This window comes from Stomoxys calcitrans, chromosome 2 (genome assembly GCF_963082655.1).
Source record: "Stomoxys calcitrans chromosome 2, idStoCalc2.1, whole genome shotgun sequence".
Lineage (NCBI taxonomy): Eukaryota > Metazoa > Arthropoda > Insecta > Diptera > Muscidae > Stomoxys > Stomoxys calcitrans.
This window is the reverse complement of record NC_081553.1, coordinates 75,443,448-75,464,974: the sequence shown is the minus strand read 5'-3', so window position 1 is coordinate 75,464,974 and position 21,527 is coordinate 75,443,448. Positions and strand designations below refer to the sequence as shown.

The following is a 21,527-nucleotide window of genomic DNA, read 5'->3' as shown; positions in this document are numbered from 1 at the left end:
GATACCCATATTGTCCTTATCGGTCCACTTTTGATTTTGGGTGGTGTTTTTGGGAAAACGGGGGAGGGTCCGCCCCCTTCGATATCAATAAATTATAAAGCCTATTCCTCCTTCCTGACCATATACGGAACAAATAAACAAACCGACACACAAACAAACACAAATTATCTAAATGATCATAATCTCACCCAAGGTTATCAACATTTTCACCATCTCCGCATGACCCTGCCAAGCGGCTACATGTAACGCCGTACGACCCTCACTATCCGAGATATTCACATCGACATCGGTAAACTCTAGCAGATATTTAACCATCTCCAGCTTATTCTCCAAAGCCAATATGTAGAGAGTCGTTCGCGAATCGGCATCTTTAGAATTCACATCGCAATTGTATTTCAGCAAATATTGAACTGTCTCCAAATGACCCTCAATGCAGGCCAAACGAAATGCTGTCTTGCCATCGTGGGCTTTCTGGTCGACGAAAGTGGCTAGACATTCCAGCAGAACTTGAATGCATTGGGTGCGGCCCTCCTGGGCGGCCAAATGCAAGGCGGTTTTTCCTTCATTGTCGCACTCATCGATTTTTGCACCCGATTCCAATAACTGCAGGCAAACCTCATGGAAGCCCTCAAAGGCCGCATAATGCAGCGGTGTCCAGCCGGCATTATCACGATGTGTCTCATCCAGACCTCGATCCAATAGTTGTCTGACAGTTTCTATATTTCCCTGAGCAGCGGCTATACTGAGTACTGTTCGACCCTCGGAGTCCATGCAATCGATTCCACAACCCCAGAAGAGTAAAAGTTTAACCACATTGGCATGCCCAGCGGTGCAGGCAGCCCAAAGCGGAGTGCGACCCATAAAGTCAGCTAAATCAGGATCTGCACCATTCTCCAGCAGCAATTCGCAGACCTCAGCATTGCCCTCGAAGGAGCTGACCAACAGGGGAGACATGCCATCGTTATCCAATTGATCGGTATTAGCACCATGTTCCAGTAGCGTGGAGATAACCTTGCTATAGCCCGAGGAACCACACAAAGCGGCCACACACAAAGCACTGCGTCCATCCAAATCCAAATGATTCACATTAGCTCCATTCTCCAACAGAATCTCAACAATGTCATAGTGCCCCATATAGGAGGCAGCAATGAGAGAGGTACGCCCTTGGCGATCCACAGAGTTAACATCGGCCCCATGCTCTATGAGAATCTTGAGAATATCCTCGTGACCACTCCAGGCAGCAGCTCTTAAAGCAGTGCGTCCCTCCTTATCGGCTAAATCAATTTTACATGCCGGATGTGCTATTAACAGCTTCACCACCTCGGTGTGGCCACCCCAGGAAGCAGAGCGTAGAGGAGTCCAACCGTCGCGGTCGGCATGATTAACATCAACTCTCTTCATGCGTCCCGTGCCATCATTGCAGGGTTGAGAGAAATTCAGCAGCAGCTTCACAACATCCAAGTGACCATTGCGAGCGGCTATATTCAAGGCAGTCTGACCGTTGTAGTCTTCAATCTCCAGATCTATAGGTCCCTTGCAGGCATTAAGGGCTCGCTCCAGCAACAAGTGATTGCCATCATTTGCCAAAATGTGTATCAAGGCCTTGCCCTTGTGCAGCTCTATGCGATTCGAATCGGACAGTTGATGTAGGGTAGAGGAGGCATTATCATCCTGACTTTCATGATGAGGCTCACTCTTCTCCGAAGGACTGGAGGGTCTTTGCGTTTCCAGAATACAAGATCTCTCACTGGAGATTAGCAAATCAGCCAGTTCAAAGTCTATGTTCTGAGATCTTTCCGATAGTTCCGGAGACATTAGGGAGGACTCGCAGGAAGTCTGTGAATCGGCATTATTGATGCCGGTCTCTATGAGCAGCTTAAGAATTTTAGCATCTGTCGGTAGGCTGGGCTTGAAGAAGTCACACAGCAACTGGGAATACTCATCACACAGTTCGTTGTTTAGGAATTTCTCAATCATGTTGCGGGTCTTGGGTAAAAAGTTGGGATCATTCTTGAAGTCAACCTCACAGGACGAGCAGCAGTTTAAGTGGTTCGTGTAGAAGCAATCGTTAAGGTTCAGACGGGACTCTAGCAACATAAGGATCATGTCCAAGTCAATGCTACGATTCGTCAGATATTCACCCGACTTGATGAGGTGATAGATGAACTTGCGCACTGTATTGGCACATAGGGTCTCCGCAACCAGCAGATAGTACAGGGAGATCATGACATGACCCTCATTGACATCGCATATGAATTTTTTGGTGGCAAACTTCACATCGACCAACCAATCCGAGAAGGAGTTGTGAAATATCTTCAGGCGTCGCTGGTCCACATCGTACAACAAAATGTTCTTCATCAGATGCAGTCGCTTCTCGAACTCCTCATTATCGATGGTGTAGTTGTGGGTGCGCAAACAATTGAACAGGAACAGCTTGTCCACATAGCCCGAGGAGGCCAGCAGCACATTGAGCACTGGTCGTATCTTCATGTACTGCTTCTTGTTGAAGGACTTTTGGCAGATGTACAAGTACAGGCCATTCAGGGTACAGGGTATGAGTTTGATCTCGCGAAAACTAAAGAAGTTCTCTTTGATGCCATTCAGCACCTTCTCCAGATAGAGGATGCAGCCATTCGATTTAATGTAGAGCTGATGCAAGGACTCAATGATTTCTTTGGTGAGCATAATGCTGTCCTTGAAATCGGAGTTCAAGCGATTAATGATGTACTCCTGTACATCCTTGACCACATGCGATTTGCGCAGATCATCCAAGGTGATCTTCTTGAAACCGGTAAACATTCGTGTGATTTGTTTCGTCTGCTTCTTGGTGGTGCACACCAGGAAAAGCCACTTGGGAAAGAGGTGAATATGATTGGAGAGTAGCTCGGCCACATTTCGGCTCTTATGGGTGCTGGCAGCAGTGCCCCTGCCTCCCTTGAGGGTGGATATGAGATTGCCCTCGTTAATGTAATTCTCATCGATGGAATCAATCAACAGCAGCAAAGCCGTCTTGGGTGGAGTCAACTCCAGCAGAGGAAATAGAATGGCCTTCTTGAAGCACTCATCCGGGTTCTTTTCAATGTTGTCCACTGTGAGACATTCGAATATTTCCGGATTGGAAAGCAGCAATTCATAATAGCCATCCGCTATAATAGTGCGACAGCTTTTCGTCTTGGGCAAAGGTGGAGGTAGAGTGCTGAAAGAGGCCATGGGTTGATTGGTTGAGTCGGCGGCATCTTTTTGGGATTTACTCTCAAAGTCTATGAGATTGCTTTCGGTTTCATCTCTCTCGGGAGAGCCCTCCTCTTTCGAGAGCTTCCCATCCTCCAACTGCTCCTTAAGCTCGATGGCATTCGTTGTCTCTTTCTCTTTCTCGCGGCATTGCTGCTGAGAGAAACCTTCGATATCTTTATCGGCTTCGGGTTTGTCTTCGTTGTTTTGTTTCTCCAGAGAACTGGCATTGGAATCATCATTGATAGCTGCTTGGATTTCATGCTTGAGATCTTCATTGGCCACCGAGGCTATATCTTCGCCGCCACCCTGTTGAGGGGAGGTAATGGACGAAGAGCCAATCACACCACTACCTAGGGGGGAGTTTACAAGTTTTATGGGCGAGGCCACCCCGCCCGGACCAGTCCTGGATAATTTCACCGGAATCTTGGATTTACGGCCAGGACTGGTCTTGGTGGAGGACAAATCTCTGTCGCTGCAGTCTTCTCGATGCTTTGCTCCCTCCCTTTTCTCGGTGTCATTGTCCTTGCGATTCTCATCGAAATCTTTGCTGGCTTTTTTCTTCTGTCCTTTGGGAGGATGGGTGCCATAACACTTTTTACCCTCCAACGTCTGATCGTCATCGTCATCCTCCCTTTCCAGCAAATGCTGATGTGTGGGAGGCACCGGCTCCGATTTCTGACGCATCAATTGCAAATTTTCCGATTTCTTGGAAGTGGAGGTTCTGCGTTCATGGAAATTTTCCAACTCTGCAATATCACATTCGTTGGCCCCTCGCTTAAGTTCGGCTATTAAAATATCCTCAGCATTTTCATCCAGCGAAATATTGTTCATGGCCTCATCCAGCTTCGATTCTTGCTGCTGCACCTCATCATGCAGAAAGGAGAAACCCTCATCAATTATGCGCTGACTCTCATCTTTGGCTATAAGCGAAGAGTGACTGAGCAGTTGTAGCACCAACTTACGTATGAATAGCGACAGGCTATGGCACTCGGGATTTTGGGATTCAATAAGGTACGAGGCCAGCAATTTACGATTAAGCAGACCTCGTGTTCCTGAGTTGCCATTCATAATGGCCTGGCATATGCTGGTCTTGCCAGACCCATTGGAACCCAAGACCAGGCATCCATTGTAGGTGGAGGAAGAGATGGCCGAGGCCTTAGTGCGAGATGACATGAAATTGGAAGAGCTTGCAAAAGCTTCACTCTTGCTATTTGACGAAGGACCCAAAAGCCCGGGTATGGCTTTCTTCCCCGCTGTGCGCTGTTCCAAACACATGGCAATTTTCTTCAGGACCCATTCACGGTTTATATAAACTTTGGCGCCATAACGATGTTGGTGATGGTGCTGATGGTGACCCATCTCAGAACGATGACCCACAAAGCCATTTACCTCTTTGTCGGGTGATATCTTCTTTTGCATAAAGACCTCTAAATTGTCGGAAGTCTCCTCCAGGTTCCCTGCCATGCCATTGGCAGCTCCTTCTAGGGCTGCCTCCATTTCATCTTCAGGATCGAAGCTCTTGCGTGATGCTTCTATGGGGAAGTTTTGCTGTACCAAATTGGCAAAATGTTCTTCGCGGGCCAAATTCGAGAAACTCGAATTGGGACAATCTTTGCCGGAAATTTCCATTTTCTTTTGCAATTGTGTGGTGTCCTTGAGGAAATTCAATATGCGCCGATCCTCCAATTGGTGATTGGGGGTGCCTCCACTACCTCCGCCACTGCCAGAGGGTAAAGGTATTCCCCTATTAGCATACATATTACTCGAGGTACAGCCCGAGTCTGGCTCGTCATCCAAGTCGGTTACAGGTACTGCAGCATTACCATTGCGATTAGCGCCCCCACTACTGCCGACACCACTGCTCACACGATTGCTGTCTCTGGTGTTGAGTGGTTTGTAGTCCATGATGTTGTTCATTTTCATTTCGCACGCCTCATTTTCTTTCAAGGGTCGTGGGGAAATTGCTGCAGGCCCTGCTGTTAAACGACTCCGCTCACCACTTTTGTAGCGATCAGATTTTCTCAGAGGCGTGGCATAGATCATCTCCTTGGGCATTTGTCCGCTCGCATTGTGTCGCGGCGGACCACTGCCTATGCCTAGATTTTGATGTTTGTTATTTGGCGCCGAGTTAGAATTGCAGTTTACCACATTGACAACATTTTGTGTGATGTGTGATCCTTGATTGCTGATGTTGTTTAGCAACAATTGCTGTGACAAAGCCTTGTTCAGATTGATGTTATTGGGATTATGAGCCTGAGCCGATTTCTGTTGTTGAATCTTGCGCACCGACTCATTGAACATGGCTTGACAGGGCAAATTCTCGTAAATATCATTACGTAAATGGTCATTATCGTTATGTTTCGACATGATTGGTTGTATGGAGAAGCGTTTTCCAGATGTATGGGGGTGGTGTGTGTGTGTGAATAAATGTAAATCTTTGGTTTCCAAATAATCTCTTGAGTAGTCTCAAAGTCTATAGATTTCCTTTATATTTAACAGATTGCAGCCAACTGCAATCTCTCAGTTCACATTATATAGCGTGATACCTTAGCTGGTAGATCTGAAAATAGAGGAAAAAAATAAACTAGGCCTTAGTATTTCAATTAGATTTTAGTTTAAAAGAAATTGGGGGAATGAGTTTTGTAAAATCAAAGCGATATGATTTTTGGTCCCCCTTACTTTATTGTGATTATTGTAGATAAGATTTTGTTGATATTATTGTTATATGATCGTTGCAACAATGTTTCAATAGTACGAAGTGATCAAAAACAAGTAAAAGCGTGCTAAGTTCGGCCGGGCCGAATTTTTTATACCCTCCACCATGGATCGCATTTGTCGAGTTCTTTTCCCGTCATCTCTTCTTAGGCAAAAAAAAGATATAAGAAAAGATTTGCTCTGCTATTAGAGCGATGTCAAGATATGGTCAGGTTTGGACCACAATTAAATTATATGTTGGAAACCTATGTAAAATGTCAGCCAATTCGAATAAGAATTGCACCCTTTGGGGGCTCAAAAAGAAAAATAGAGAGATCGATTTATATGGGAGCTGTATTGGGCTATAGACCGATTCAGACCATAATGAACACGTATGTTAATGGTCATGAAAGAGTCCGTCGTATAAAATTTCAGGCAAATCGAATAATAATTGCGACCTCTAGAGGCTCAAGAAGTCAAGATCCCAGATTGGTTTATATGGCAGCTATATCAGGTTGTGAACCGATTTGAAACTTATTTGACACAGTTGTTGGACATCATAACAAAATACTACGTGCAAAATTTCATTCCAATCGGATAAGAATTGCGCACTCTAGAGGCTCAAGAAGTCAAGACCCAAGATCGGTTTATATGACAGCTATATAAAAACATGGACCGATATGGCCCGTTTACAATACCAACCGAACTACACTAATAAGAAGTTTTTGTGCAAAATTTCAAGTGGCTAGCTTTACTTATTCTGAAGTTAGCGTGCTTTCGACAGACAGACGGACGGATGGACAGACGGACACTCGGACGGACGGACAGACGGACGGACGGAGGGACAGATGGACGGACATGGCATGGCATGGCATCGACATAAAATGTCGCGACGTTCAAGAAGTTATATACTTTATGGGGTCTCAGACGAATATTTCGAGTAGTTACAAACAGAATGACGAAATTAGTATACCCCCCCATCCTATGGTGGAGGGTATAAAAATGGTCCAACAAAGTATTACATCTTCAGGTTTTTTGGTTGTCACAATAATGTTACAGTTAACTCAAACATATTGCTTAACAAGTAAGGACAGGCGAAGCCGAACTTTTAATACCCTACACTACATTGGGTATGCAGACTGGTAGTATAAATTAAAATTTTCTTAAATTTAATATGTAGAATTTTGATCCAACCGTATGTAGGAGTCACAGGGGAAGTAGTTATGCAAAATTTCGACAAGAGGATGATAAATGCTTTTGCAAAGGTCCTTAAAGTGAAAATCAAGAAATACATTTATTTGGCAGCTATATCTAAATCTAAACAGATTTTTATGAAATCAGAGATCTGAAAAGTCAAAAGAAAAACCTTTGTGCCGAATTTTGGAGGATAACCACACATTTTTTCAAAATCGAAAATTGCCAAAATTCTAATTACTGTTAAATTGGTGAAAATACTTAATTTTTTTTTTTGAAAATTGTGGTTGCTATTGGCCGCAGGAACTAACACACCGGCGTTGACATTTGGTCAAAAAGTCGGTGTTGGATTTTACACTGAGTGCCAGCACAGTGCAAACATCTTTAGGAGGTTGTATTAATGGCTTCGAACGTTATACACCAGCAACGGCTCATGCAGCTGCTACATGTGCTCAGGATAGCATTAACGACGAAAAATACCCAAGAAAAGAGTTGCCTTAGAAAAATTATAGCTCGAGTTAGGAAAGAGGTATCGTAATGAAATTTGGATTGGCGTAAAGAAGACGACTGCAACCAGTTACAACAATTTTTTCCGTCATGTTTCGGAGAAAAATTGGCTTGTCAAAAGTCAGCAATTCTCCGTTCCGTGTAAAAGTAAATAAGCTATTTCGTACTTTTTGGTACTAAAATGTAACAGTATGAAATTGTACCAAATACGGTACGGGACTTCTTCCGCTTTCATTACTATTTTCATATTTTTTCTATCTACCCCCTTTATTTCGCAACAACAATCATTTATGGCCACCGTAGCACAGAGGTTAGCATGTCCGCCTATGACGCTGAAAGCCTGGGTTCGAATCCTTGCGAGACTATCAGAACAAATTTTTCAGCGGTGTTTTCCCCTCCTAATGCTGGCAACATTTGTGAGATACTATGCCATGTTAAACTTCTCTCCAAAGAGGTGTCGCACTGCGGTACGCCGTTCGGACTCGGCTATAAAAAGGAGGCCCCTTATCATTGAGCTTAAACTTGAATCGGACTGCACTCGTTGATATGTGAGAAGTTGCCCCTGTTCCTTAGTGGAATGTTCATGGGCAAAATTTTCATTTAAGCCAAATTTCTAGCTCTACCCGTTCGCCCTATGCAAAGTTCACCTATTTCGTACCATTTTTGGTACTTTTTGTTTCTAAAGGTCCAAAAACTCTTTTGGCATACCAATTTAGGTTGCCATAGGGTACCTAAATTCCAAAATTCAAAGCTCAAGCTCAATCAACAAACAAGGTACCAAAAGTAGCAATTGCGGTACTAAACGTACTATTTTTCCCACTTCCAGTACTATTTTAAAAAATTTTTGTCACCAAACCTTATTTTTTCGAGACGTTCTTTAATGAGAGCCCAAAATCATAATGGTAGCCCTATCCGTTTGCGCTGTGTAAAAAGTCACCATTTCGTACTTTTTAGTACCTAAATGTACGAAACCCTGTCTTATCGCGCGCCTACGACCCAAGACCCACATTCGTGCTAAATTTCATGACTCTAGCTTTAGCCGTTTGGGCTGGATGTTGATCAGTCAATCACGCGTCTCTTTTATATATAGAGATAAAATTGCATCAAAATCGGACAACGGAATCGAGGTTCAAGCGAAATGGGTAAAAATAGTATGCTGAAATTTTGCCTCTTTGGCCCTCCCTTGGCTACGTCCCTGATGAGAGCTATATATAAATCTGATCCGTCTATCTCTTTTGCTTCTCGGCGTTACAAACGAAGTTATAATAACCTGTACCACAGTAGTGGTATGGGTGAGTTTTTCTGCTTAAATCGTTACTTGTGCCCAAGAAGGTGATGTTTTTTTCCTTCGGCTTCAGTTTGAGAAATTATTTCAGTCTGTGTTATACCATTAAACGAAACAGGTAAGTGCGCAAAAATTTGCTAAATGTAAATAATTGGCTAATGTTAATAGTATGTGCTAAATGCTACAAAATTTTAATTGATGTTTACTCTTTTTAAGAAGCAATTACACCGTCGATAAATTAAACAAGGCCAGAGCAACAACTTAGAAATACGATATATTTAATAAAAACACGATATTTACAAATTAAGAAATAATTTTAAGTTTTAAACTAATTTTTGTCTTCATTTGGCATTAATACTGAATTTTCAATTTAGACTTTATGTGTGCAGAGAATTGAAACGGAGGAAACGCTTCTCTGCAGGACTTTTGACCTTTCCCAAACTGGCGATTTCACCGGTTTTCAGTGACCGGTCCCCTGACTATCCATATGACCGATGATTTTTGTATGAACATGCCATACCTAGGGACCAATAATTTTGAACCGATCATTGCATCGGACTAACACTGGTCATTTCACTGGTTTAAAAAATCGGTGATTTCACTGGTATGAAAAATCGGTCATTTCCCCAGTTAAATAGAAACCCACCAACTCATTGCATCGGTTTAAAACACTAATAATTTCCCCGGCTTAAAAAACACCAATTCAACGGTTTGAAAATAACCCGTTATTTTCCCGTTTTAGACAAGCAAATCACTTCATCTTTTAGGACAATGGACAATTTTTTAAAAGTTACTAATTAAAGTCATTTATTTCTATAAAGTTTTTTATTTCTATAAAGTTTTTTCTTAAAAAAAAATCATTACTCAGAAAACGAAATAATTTTTTTGTGTATGAAACAAAAAGTATAAAAAAAATTAAAAAAAATAAATGACTAATTATCAATTTTTAAAAAATTGACCTAACAGATGAAGTGAAGTGTTTGTCTAAACCGGGAAAATTACGTTTTTTTTTCAAACCGTTCAATTGATGGCTTTTTTTTAACCGGAGAAATGACCAGTGTTTTAAACCGATGCAATGATTGGTTCAAAATTATTGGTCCCTATGTACGACATGCCTATATAAAATTCATCTGTCATATGGGTAGTCAGGGGACCGGTCACTGGTTACTGAAAACCGGTGAAATCGCCAGTTTGGGAGCGGTCCAAAGTCCACCAGGGAAGACTTTCCTCTGTTTCAATTTTCTGCACAGCTAAAGTCTTAATTATTATACTTGTATGGAATTTTTTCAGCTTACGTTTCTTTTAATCAAATTGTTTATTTAAAATAAATATTTTATTATTTTCATCGAAAAAAAAATTAAACAGTTTATCAGTCTCATTCCTCCTAAATGTAAAACTGCTTCCATGTCCATTTTTGCCTAACAAGAGTTAAGAAATTCATGTTTAACATCAAAATTAATAAAGAACTTTAACAAACAGCTAAAGCATACAGGAGGAGAAAACTTTTTTGATATTTTTATATACATTTTTGAAATCATAAGACCATTTTCTTTACTTTTTACAAGAAGTCAAATCTAGCCTTCAGCATAGCATCCTTAAAGCATAACAAAAACAAATAGCGAGAGAAAAAAATCGTATTATTTTTCTTTCAACTTTAAGTTATACAAAAGAAAACCTAATACTACAGAGCAGTGGAGAGCAAACCGAAAGCAATAAGGGAACGGGCAAAAATATAATAAACACAATTTTCTTTCGCCTTAAAGTACACAAGCAAGAGGTTGAAATAGGGTCAATTGTTTCAAAGACTCTTACGAATCGAATAAAAAAAACTTAAATAAATATACAGCAAGAGAAAAAAAGAAAATAACGAAGAAAGTTTTTTGAAAAAAAGTTCCATTGTACGCGCGAAAGATAATCCATGATGCAATACACGTTTTGTTCTCGAGAGCTTAACTTGGTTCTTAATCTGAAACTAAGGGGAAAAGAAAAAAGAAAATGTTTTCTTTTTAACAAATCATAATCCTGGGTGGGATCTGAAGAAAATTTCGAATAAATGCCAGTATGCAGCTCTAGAGAACATAACGACACTTTTATTTCACCAATTTGCCACACTATTATTAAGAGTAATTAAGTACAAAGAACTCAATAACATGGCGCAAAAAAGATGAAAACATTCACTTCATTACGAGATCTCGAAGATTTTGAAAAGAAGTAAAAACGCATTAAGTTCAGCCGTGGCGAATAGATACTCACCACCATAGATGTAAAAAAAGAGGCTTTGTAAGCCTATGGCCTTACATTAGAGGATCTAAATTTTTTGAATCTGAATGAACATGGCATGACACTGACTTGGGTTTCCGGAGATTATAGTATTCTGGGATGCAAGAAGATGGACGAATATGCCAAAGAAGGCTCGTCCACGGCAATCGAACCTGTGTCCGAAGTCAAACAACTGAACATAGCAGATGGAAATGGATGGCCAATGCAGAGTCGGCATCGAGGTGGTAGTATGTTCATGGATGCCGGTCTGCCAGGGCACTGTGGCCCAAAGTAGACTCGAAGGACGACGAAACACCTACTGGATTAATAAAAGGTCAGTGAGGGCTATTACAAGGGTTATGACTAGAGATGGGCGATGGGTAAATACCCAAAAAGTATTTACCTGGTAAATTGGGTAAATGTCATTGGAATCTGATGAAAAATGCTCCTTTTATATATTTGGGAGCTATATATAAATATGGTCCGATCTGTACACACTGTGCCAAATTTCATCGAATTAGAGTAATAAATGGATCTTTTATGGCCCCAATACCATATATCGGGAGATCGGGCGGTCGGTCTAAGGGCAGCTATATCCAAAGATAGTCCGAACTGAACCACAATTCACAGAAATGGGTAGGGGTTTACCAGAACCCACTGTGCCAAATTTGTCGAAATCGGATCAAAAATTACCAATTTGTTGCCTCGGTCTATTTAGCGGCTATATATAACTAAAATCCGATTTTATGAGATCAGAGATCAGGTTTATATACAAAGAATACGAAATCATCAAAAATTGTTTGAAAATATTTTTATGTCCAAGATATCGGCAAAATTATAAATACCCAAATAAATACCTAAAAAAGGAATTTATTGGGTATTTACCCAATAAATACCCAAACGTTGGGTATTTACCCGGTAGAAACCCATCTTTAGTTATGACCGGAAATTGTGCTAAAGGCCGGTCTGAATAAACTTGCAGACCGTTCTCTGGCAGGGCTCAATGTACAAGACGGGATGGTTTTGACAAAAAAAGTGATGAAATCCTTGCCCGTTGAATCTGAACTTAGGCCGAATTTCCGAAAGTCAATATTTCTCTCCCTATTTTTAGGTTACCGCACGATAAAAAGCCGATACATGTGTACAATACTTTAATTGGCTATTACCGAAAATTTATTCCTCTAGCCAAACGTAGAATAGGTTTCCATGCGTCTAGATCTTCTGCGCTTCTTCTCCAACCTCCAACACCCAGTTTCGAGATTTCGTTCTTAACTTGGTGACTCCATTGAAGTTTTGGTCTCCCTCTTTTGCTTATTCTATAATGGTCGCCTTCAAATGACTTCTTTGCTGGAGCTTTTTCATCCATTCTGACAACTTGATCTGGCCAATGCATTTTGCTGCATTTAATTATGCTATCGTCGTTATATAGCTCATACAGTTCGTGCTTTATACGACGCCTATATTTTCCATTAACCCAAGCTGGTCCATATATTAACGAAGAATTTTTCTCGCAAGCACTCCAAGTACGCGGAGGTAGATAAAGTTGCTGACTATCTCAAAGTGGTTGTTTCCAACATTCTCCATTTTCTTTATCAGTTTGGTTTTACAAGACTTTGTGGCTGTTGATATCATCCACTTTTCCTTATCTTCATGTACCGCCAAACCCACTTTCGTTGATTCTCTTTCAAAACTTTCAAGGTGTAAAATTGCTTTTTCCGGCAAAGGACTCATAATATCGATGTCATCGGTACGCCACGCCTATTCACACCTGCTTCTCGGATAATCTTCTTCAGCAGGATATTAAAGTGATCACACGATATGTTCCTCTCCTTGTCTGAAATCTCGTTTGGTATTGAACGGTTCGGAGAGGTTCTTTCCTTTTCTAACTAAGGGGTAAGTATCAGCAAGCTCCATCCTGCAAAGCCGCATCAGTTTTGTAGAGGTACCAAACTCAGACATGGCTTGTAATACTTTTGAACATACAGGGTAGTCGAAGGCGGCTTTGTAGTCAACGAAAAGATGGTAGGTGTTGATTAGTCCTTCTTGAGTCTTTTTTAGGATTTGGCGCATTGTAAATATCTGATCTATGGAAGATTTACCAAGTCCAACTATTTCGTTGACTATAGACTTTAATATTTCACGCAATAAGCTCGATAGTATCTTGTATACGGTGGGGAGGAGACATATTCCTCTGTAGTTGGCACATACCGTCTTATCTCCTTTTTTGTGCACGGGACATAGTATGCTAAGGTTCTAATTATCACGTATGCGTATTTCTAGCCAGATTGTTGCCTCCGGTCTAAAAGAGTTCAGCCGGTAACACATCGGCTCCTGCTGCCTTATTGTTTTCAGCTGGGTTACTGCTGCGTGTACCTCGGTTGGACTAGGTGATATACATTCTATACCATCGTCAGGGATTGGTACTGTGGTATACTCAAGGTCGCCATCATCGGCGACTAACGCTTTGCTACCAGAGAACTGCATGAGACCCAAAATTTGGCACGCAATAGCCTCATTGGTCAAAGCAATTGCCTGTTACGCATGCCACCTTAAAACAAAGTAAGTTAGAAACACACGCACATAAACAATAGAGTGACAGATGCCCGAATGTTTTAGTAATGTATGCATGGGAATGTCTTTTTAATTTGGTCGTCAGACAGTGTGTGTTGTTTGCAAATGAGCAACACTGATGAGTGTCATATAAAGCCAAGGCAAGCACAGGAATGAGACATCAATTGTTATTAAGTGGCATAGATATACACACTTGTTTTTTTGCACTTGCTTTTTTATTTTTGGATGAGAATTGCTTTTATCAGTGGCGTACGTGTTGTCTGTCTCCGTTTGACCTGGCACCCAGAATATAATGGGCGGGACGGCGGTCATATTCTCCTTCTAGGCGGTCGTAAAAAACTTCTTTGGTCTGTTCGCACTTGTCTTTCGTCGAGGCATGGGGGCAAATAAGGCTGATGTTGAAGAATTTGGCCTTTATCCGATACACATGTATTTTATATAAATCCTCCGATTTACGCACGTATTAACCACAATTTTCAATCGATCTGCAGTAAATTTGGTACGGATTGTTTTACAAGCTATTTGAAAGTTACTATTGCCTGATTTGACGTCTTGAAAACCAACGACTTTTTGGAAACCTATGCAATTTTTGGACATGAATAACTTTTTAGTTGTTGCCTTGAATAGTAAATTTCTATAGAAAATGTCATTAAATTGAAAAAAAGTCTTGTCAAAAAAAAATTTCATAAGAAATTATGACCTAATTGATAATCATAAAAAATAATCATATAAAGTGTTTGACCTTTAGATCACCAATGCGAATTCCAAAATAAAATAGCCTTTCAAAAGAAATTTCAAAAAGTCCAGAAAATTTTCACCACAAAAAGAAAACCAATCAACAAACATAGAAAGAAAAATTAATTTCCTGTCAACATTTAGAAAATTCATGGAGATTGTGAATGCTTTTACTTGTTGCCCCCACGACAACCTTGGCAAATTTCAAAATTTTGCAAAGAAGCTTTTGATTGCAATGTGAACCCCCTCTCATATACTAGATTAGCAAACAAACAAGCAATTTGGGTTAAATTCCAAGAATTCGTATAAAATACCTTTCGAATGCAATTCAAATTTGAAATCCTTTGATTAAGAAAAAGAAATAGCCTCAAAAAGCGTAAATGAATAAGCAAACAGATGAACGAACATCAAAGAGATGAAACCAAACATTGGAAATGAATTAAAAACTATACAAAAAAGAAAGCAGATACCATAATGGAGGCCATTAAAATACCAAAATTAAAACCGCCATTTACGTTTGCAATTTGAGTAACCACAAAATGAACAATAACATCAGAAGACACATACAGCATACTTGAGCATAAAGGAAGATCCAACTTAAATTGCAGAACACCAACTTTACTCAGGTAAGCCCTCACCACAAATGGATAATCCAATATTTTGCAATAAATCGAATCATGGTTATATTACCTTTATTTGCTTTGATATACGTAACGATGTGAGGGTTGCTATCACAATTGCAGAGTACCATGCTAGAAGAATTCCGCAAATGAAAAGAAGGAGAAACAAACTGAGAGAATGTTCAAAATTAAGGTAAGTTGGCTAAAGCATAATGAGGCAGCAGGAGCCGATGGGTTGTCAAGTAAGCTGTTGAAATAGGGCTCACGATTTTTATACTCTCCACCTAATGGTGGGGGTATACTAATTTCGTCATTCCGTTTGTAACATCTCGAAATAAGCTTTTAAGACTCCATAGGTTAGGTTAGGTTTAAGTGGTCTATGGTAGATTAACCAGGTCTAAAGCCACACTGATAGGGTTCAACTATTTCGTTGTTTTTAGACTTTAAGGAGACTCACTACTCTGTAATTGGCACATACCGTCTTGCCCCCTTTCTTGTGCACGGGACATGGTATGCTGAAGTTTCAATCATCGGGTTTGCGTATTTCTAGCCAGATTGCGCAGACGAGGTGATGCATACGCCTTAACAGCGTATTGCCTCCGGTCTAAGTTGTTAAAGTAGGGCTCACGACTTTTATAACATCTACCATACGATGGGAGCATACTAATTTCGTTATTCCGTATGTAACACCTCGAAATATGCCTTTAATGGCATTTGGCATATGGCAGACTGCCACTGCTATCAGATTCACTCAGACGTTTTCGTCCATTGTGATACCACAAGAACAGAAGAAGGAAGATGGCTTCTAGTTCCTACAGTTGAACCATCCAGATCGCTTTAAAAAGCCCAACAACTTGCGAATGTTCGCATCCGTTAAATCAGGCAGGTTCTGAAAGAATTGAGAATCTGAAGTGAAACCTCTTTTGACTGACAGTGCGGGACATACACACAGAAGGTGTTCTATAGTCTCTTCTTCTTCAATGTCCTCACAGCTCCTGCAAAAGTCGCTGCTACAAACCTTAAGACTGTTAGCATGTTTACCGATGGGGTCCGCCGGCCGCCATGGAGCACCCCGAAACTTGTTGATCTAAGGAAGGACTGCAGAAAACTCTTCAACGGAGCTAAAGCCACAAGAGCACAATGAATGGGACATCTATAAGCCTGAGCTAAGAAAATATAAGAGTGTACTGAGAAAGGATCAGAACCAATCTTGGGTAGAATCATGCAGCTCCGTGGAAAATACATCTGAGGCCTCTAGGCTAAGCAAGATTCTGTCCCCGAGACAAATTGTGTGGGATCCATAGCGAACAATTTTTTTTGAAGGTCAAATGTTCATGCAATATTGAATGCATCCTGGTCCCACTAATGCCTAAGGTCTTCTCAATCTCACGATATGTCACATGACGCTCTTGCAATATCACTAGGCGCACAGCATCAATGGTTTTTGGAACAACAACTGATTTTGATTTTCACGAAATTCGTCTTGGAGTGGGCTACGATCTCGGTTGAATTCACCATACCCCAACGATAACTACTGGTCCTTTATGGAGCTACATTGCCAAAAATTAAATTAAGTTAATCGATGCACTGTTGTTGAGTTTATCCACGTCGAAAGTTGTAAAAAATAACCACATGAAAATGTTCACGATTTAATTCCGATTTTACTGTAAACAACACAAATAGTGCTCGGATGTCAAAACGTTCTGAGTATGTATAACCCCAAAATGTCAAGCTTTACGATAGAGCAGTCCGTTGGCAGATTGTAACACAAGGGTTGTCCAATCCCGAAAAATAAAAGGCAACCCTCGTAGTAAAGGTAAATCCACTGAAACAGCCCTTCACAGGCAAGTCGGCTGCATAGAGGGCTCTCTCGAAGTCAAAGAATATACAATGGTAGCATTTCTTGACATTGATGGTGCTTTCAATAATGTAAAACCGACGTCAATCATGAAGTAATTGGAGTTTCTAGGCATCAACTCTACCGTAATAAAGTTTATTAATAACTTACTTACTGAAAGATACGTTACGACAGGCTTGGGATCTGTGGATCTAAAAATATGGAACACGGCAAGGAGGTGCACTGTCTCCTCTACTTTGGAATATAGACATTAACAATATATTAATGTTTCTGGAAGAAAAAGGCGTAAAAGTGATCGCGTATGCTGATGACGTTGCAATTGCGGTAAGTGATGTAGCACCGGACATCTTATACCAGCTCTTTAAGAGATATACTTCAGGAAGCTCTACGTGCAACAGCAAAGTGGGCTAGGCGTAAATCCGTGCAATACAGAAGTAGTTCTTATCAGCAGGAGATATAAGTTACATACAGTGGCACCCGCCTTCTTGGGAGACGAGAATGTTTCACATACAGAAAGCGCAAAATACCTGGGTGATTTGTTGGACAGGAAATTGAACTTCAAATCTAACATTTTGGAAAGGGCAGGAAAGGCAAATCTTGCCCTATACACCTGCAAGAGAGCCATTGGCAAAAGTTGGGAGTTTAGACCGCGCGTCATACACTGGGTATATACTGCAGTTATCAGACCTATAATGCTATATGGTGTTGTGGTCTGGTGGACGGCGCTTCAAAAGTCCACCTACTGTTCAATACTCAAACGTGTCCAAAGGATGGCTTGTTTGTGCATCACAGCCACAATGAGGACTACACCATCTGGTGCACTGAATTAAATGCTACATCGTATACCTCTAGAAATTGTGGCTAGACAAATTGCTGCGACCACTGCCGTGAGGCAGTATCCCTTACACATCCCAGGGATACTGGAATCTGTGGGTATGCCTCTAGCGACATGTAAGCTAAGTTTTCAGGACTAGGCCCGAAGGACAACGAATGATAGACGGTCACAAAGAGGGGCTGCGAGTATTCCAAAACTATGTGGCCTAATCTAGACTTGAACAGGTCTACTGCTTTGCTGTCATTGGCAAGAGCAGACGTCTCAGTCATTGTGTCCATCATGACAGGTCACTGTCTAATCGGAAAACATGCAGACAGACTGAAGGTTGTCAGCAACGACTTTTGCAGAAGCTGTGAGGACATCGAAGAAGAAATGACTATAGAACGCCTTCTGTGTGTGTGTTCCGCACTAGCAGTTTGAAGGAGTTCCACTTTAGGTTCTCATTCCTTTGAACATTCGCTGGTTCAACGGTAGGAACTAGAAGGCATCTTCCTTTTTCTGTTCCTGTGGTATCACAATGGACGAAAACGTCTTAGTGAGTCTGATGGCAGACTGCCACTTAAACCTAACCTAACCTAACCTTACACATTGCAGGGAAACTGGAATCTATAGGTATGATTCTAGCGACATGTAAGCTAAGTTTTCAGGATCTGGCCCGAAGCGCAACGAACGATAGATGGTCACAAAAAAGGGGGCTATGAGCACTCCAAAACTATGTGGCCTGATATAGACTTGAAGAGGCCTACCGCTTTGCTGTCATTGGCTAGAACAAACGTCTCAGTCACTGTGTCCGTCATGACAGGTCACTGTCTAGGACCCCATAAACTTTTTATATTCTGGATCGTCATGAGATTTTAAGTCCATCTAGCCGTGTCCGCCCGTCTGTCTGTCGAAAGAACTCTAACTTTCTAAGGAGTAAACCTAGGCGCTTGAAATTTTGCACAAATACTATTAGTTAGTGTAGGTCGGTTGGGATTGTAATGAGCCGAATCGGTCCATGTTTTGATATAGCTGCCATAAAAACTTATCTTCGACTTTCGATTTTAGGAGAATTGTTTCATGTTAACTATATTTGTTCTGGTATGCTTTGAACAGCTATAAATCGGCTGCAGCATATTAAAACAGCAGGAGCCGATGGGTCACCAATAGTTATATTTCAAAAGGCGACACCCACCACCGAAGGATGGGGCATATTCATTTTGTCGTTCTGTTTGCAACACATCGAAATATCCATTTCCGACCCTATAAAGTATATATATTCTTGACCACCGAAAAAACCTAAAAAGATCTAGCCATGTCCGTCCGTCTGTCCTTCTGTATGTTGAAATCATGCTAAAGTCTTTAAAAATAGAGATATTGAGCTGAAACTATGCAAAGATTCTTTTTTTGTCCATAAACAGTTTAAGTTCGAAGATGGGCTATATCGGACTATATCTGAAAGAGCCCCCATATAGACCGATCCGCCGATTTAAGGTCTTAGGAAAATAAAAGCCACATTTATCATCCGATTTTGCTAAAATTAGGGACAGTGAGTTGCGTTAGGCTAGTCGACATCCTTCTTCAATTTGACCCAGATCGGCTTAGATTTGGATATAGCTGCCATATAGACCAATCTCTCAATTAAAGGTCTTGAGCCCATAAAAGGCGCATTTACTGTCCGATTTTGCAGAAATTTGGGACAGTGAGTTGCGTTAGGCTAGTCGATATCCTTCGTTAATTTGACCCAGATCAGTCTAGATTTGGATATAGCTGCCATATAGACCGATCTCTCGATTTAAGGTCTTGGAACCATAAAAGCGCATTTATTGTCCGATTTTGCCAAAATTTGGGAAGTTATTTGAGTTAGACCCTTCAATATTTACCTTCAATTTTGCTCAGATCGATCCATATTTGGATATAGCTGTTATATATTGTAGACCTGTCCGATTTTGCTGAAATTTGGGACAGTGAGTTGCCATCCTTCGTTAATTTGACCTAGATCGGTCTAGATATGAATATAGCATTTATTGTCCGATTTCGCCGAAATTTGGGACAGTGAGTTGCGTTAGGCTCTTCGAGAACTTTTTGCAATTTGGCCCAGATCGGTACAGATTTGGATAAAGCTGCCATATAGACCGATCTCTCGATTTAAGGTTTTGGGCCCATAAAAGGCGCATTTATTGTCCGATTTCGCCGAAATTTGTGACAGTGAGTTGTGTTAGGCCCTTCGACATCCCTCTTCAATTTGGCCCAGATCGCTTTAGATTTGGAATAGCTGCCATATAGACCGATCTTTCGATTTGAAGTCGTGGCACCATAAAAGGCACATTTATAATCCGATCTCGCTGTAATTTGACACAGTGACTTATGTTGAGTTTTTCGACATCCGTGTCGTATAAGGTTCAGATCAGTCTATATTTGGATATGGCTACCAAAAAGACCAATATTTGGTTCTACAAAATTAAACAATGACTTGCACTTATTAGACCACTTAATATCTGTGTCGAATTTGGATCAAATCGGACCAAATTTCGATATAGCTGCTATGGGGCATAAATTATGCATTTTAACTTCAATTGGGAAATAGACTGTCTACAGTAAACATGAGAATATTGACCCAGCTCTAGGTATAACTCTTCCTCCAATCTAACCTAGCATAAAGAAAACAAGTTAATAAAATATCTTAATATTATATTAAATTTTATTTAGCGCACATTTTTTTCTCGGTGTATACAACTAACCCAAATTATTTCATTCCACCCCCAACACCATCACCTGAATGCAATTTCGCACAAGTTGTATAGGAAGGGCAAGCTTGGTTACCGGATATTAACGTAATTATCAACCAACTGACAGAATCTAATGAAGCCAAGGGAGAGAGAGAGAGGCTGCCAGGTAAGCAATCAGACTTTCAGTCCGACCTAAAGTTAGTCCGTAAGCCACAACTATCCATTAAGTATAACAAACGATTTTCTTTGCTTTCGCTTCATTTTTCCCAGAAATGTTCCAGAGCTTTTCAGCCATCTACATCTCCATGTTGAATGTCCAAGGGGAGAATGTAAAGTGGATGCGGTGTACCATAGCAATGATATGAGGTGGAATCATTGCAAAAACAGAAACAACCAAATGAGTGTAATAAGATTCTTTTTGGTTTCTTTGTTCCATTCCATTCTCTCGCTCGTTTTCATTGTTCTTTAACGATGCTCTAATGTTTATAATTAAATGAATTACAAGGTTATTAAAGCATTATGCATCGAATTGATTATAGACATTTGCAGTTGTGGGAATGGAAAAAATGCATATACGGCTTGATGGATGATAGGATTGGATAAATGATTTGGACCATGTGGTATTTCATTTGGAATTATAAGAAATGAATCATTTGGAGAAAAGTTATTTGATTGCCAGTTGAAACAACCTTCTGGAGGAATTAAAACTAATAATCAAAACGTATTATAATAAAAATATTGATGAATAATTGAAAGAAATTCTTTCACCAAAAGTTCATCCATTTCGAATAAGAACTGCCCTAAGAACTTGTTGAAATAGCATACAGGAACATCAGTTTATACGGGAGCTATACAGGACTACTAGGAGATTTGGATCATAGATGTTGAAAGTCATAACACCATGGATGTCATAACATATCTCAAAATGCTAAAATTATCAGCTATATCAGCTTATAAACTGATTTGCTGTACACTTAAGATAGAACTGCGTCTCTAGAGGCTCGTATCGGTAGATCGATTATAGGGA

General features: G+C 40.6%; 1 protein-coding gene and 1 long non-coding RNA gene across 10 annotated transcripts in view; one reads left to right on the top strand and one right to left on the bottom strand.

Annotated features, from left to right (window-relative positions):
- LOC106083468 (ankyrin repeat domain-containing protein 50) overlaps positions 1-21,527 on the bottom strand; it is a 266,226-nt gene that overhangs the window by 12,935 nt on the left and 231,764 nt on the right. For all 8 annotated transcript variants that reach the window (XM_013246507.2, XM_013246508.2, XM_013246506.2 and 5 more), the window contains one exon: positions 189-5,794. In XM_013246507.2, coding sequence (XP_013101961.2) covers positions 189-5,601 — 5,413 coding nt within the window. In that variant the 5' untranslated portion in view covers positions 5,602-5,794. The remainder of the gene's footprint in view (positions 1-188; positions 5,795-21,527) is intronic.
- On the top strand, positions 13,966-21,017 carry LOC106083470 (uncharacterized). Of its 2 annotated transcripts, none has more exons than XR_001220653.2 (4): positions 13,966-15,105; positions 15,203-15,292; positions 20,481-20,666; positions 20,771-21,017. It is a non-coding gene; the product is annotated as an uncharacterized LOC106083470 (long non-coding RNA). The 2 variants fall into 2 exon arrangements; XR_001220652.2 differs by having other exon boundaries at positions 13,971-15,105; positions 15,223-15,292.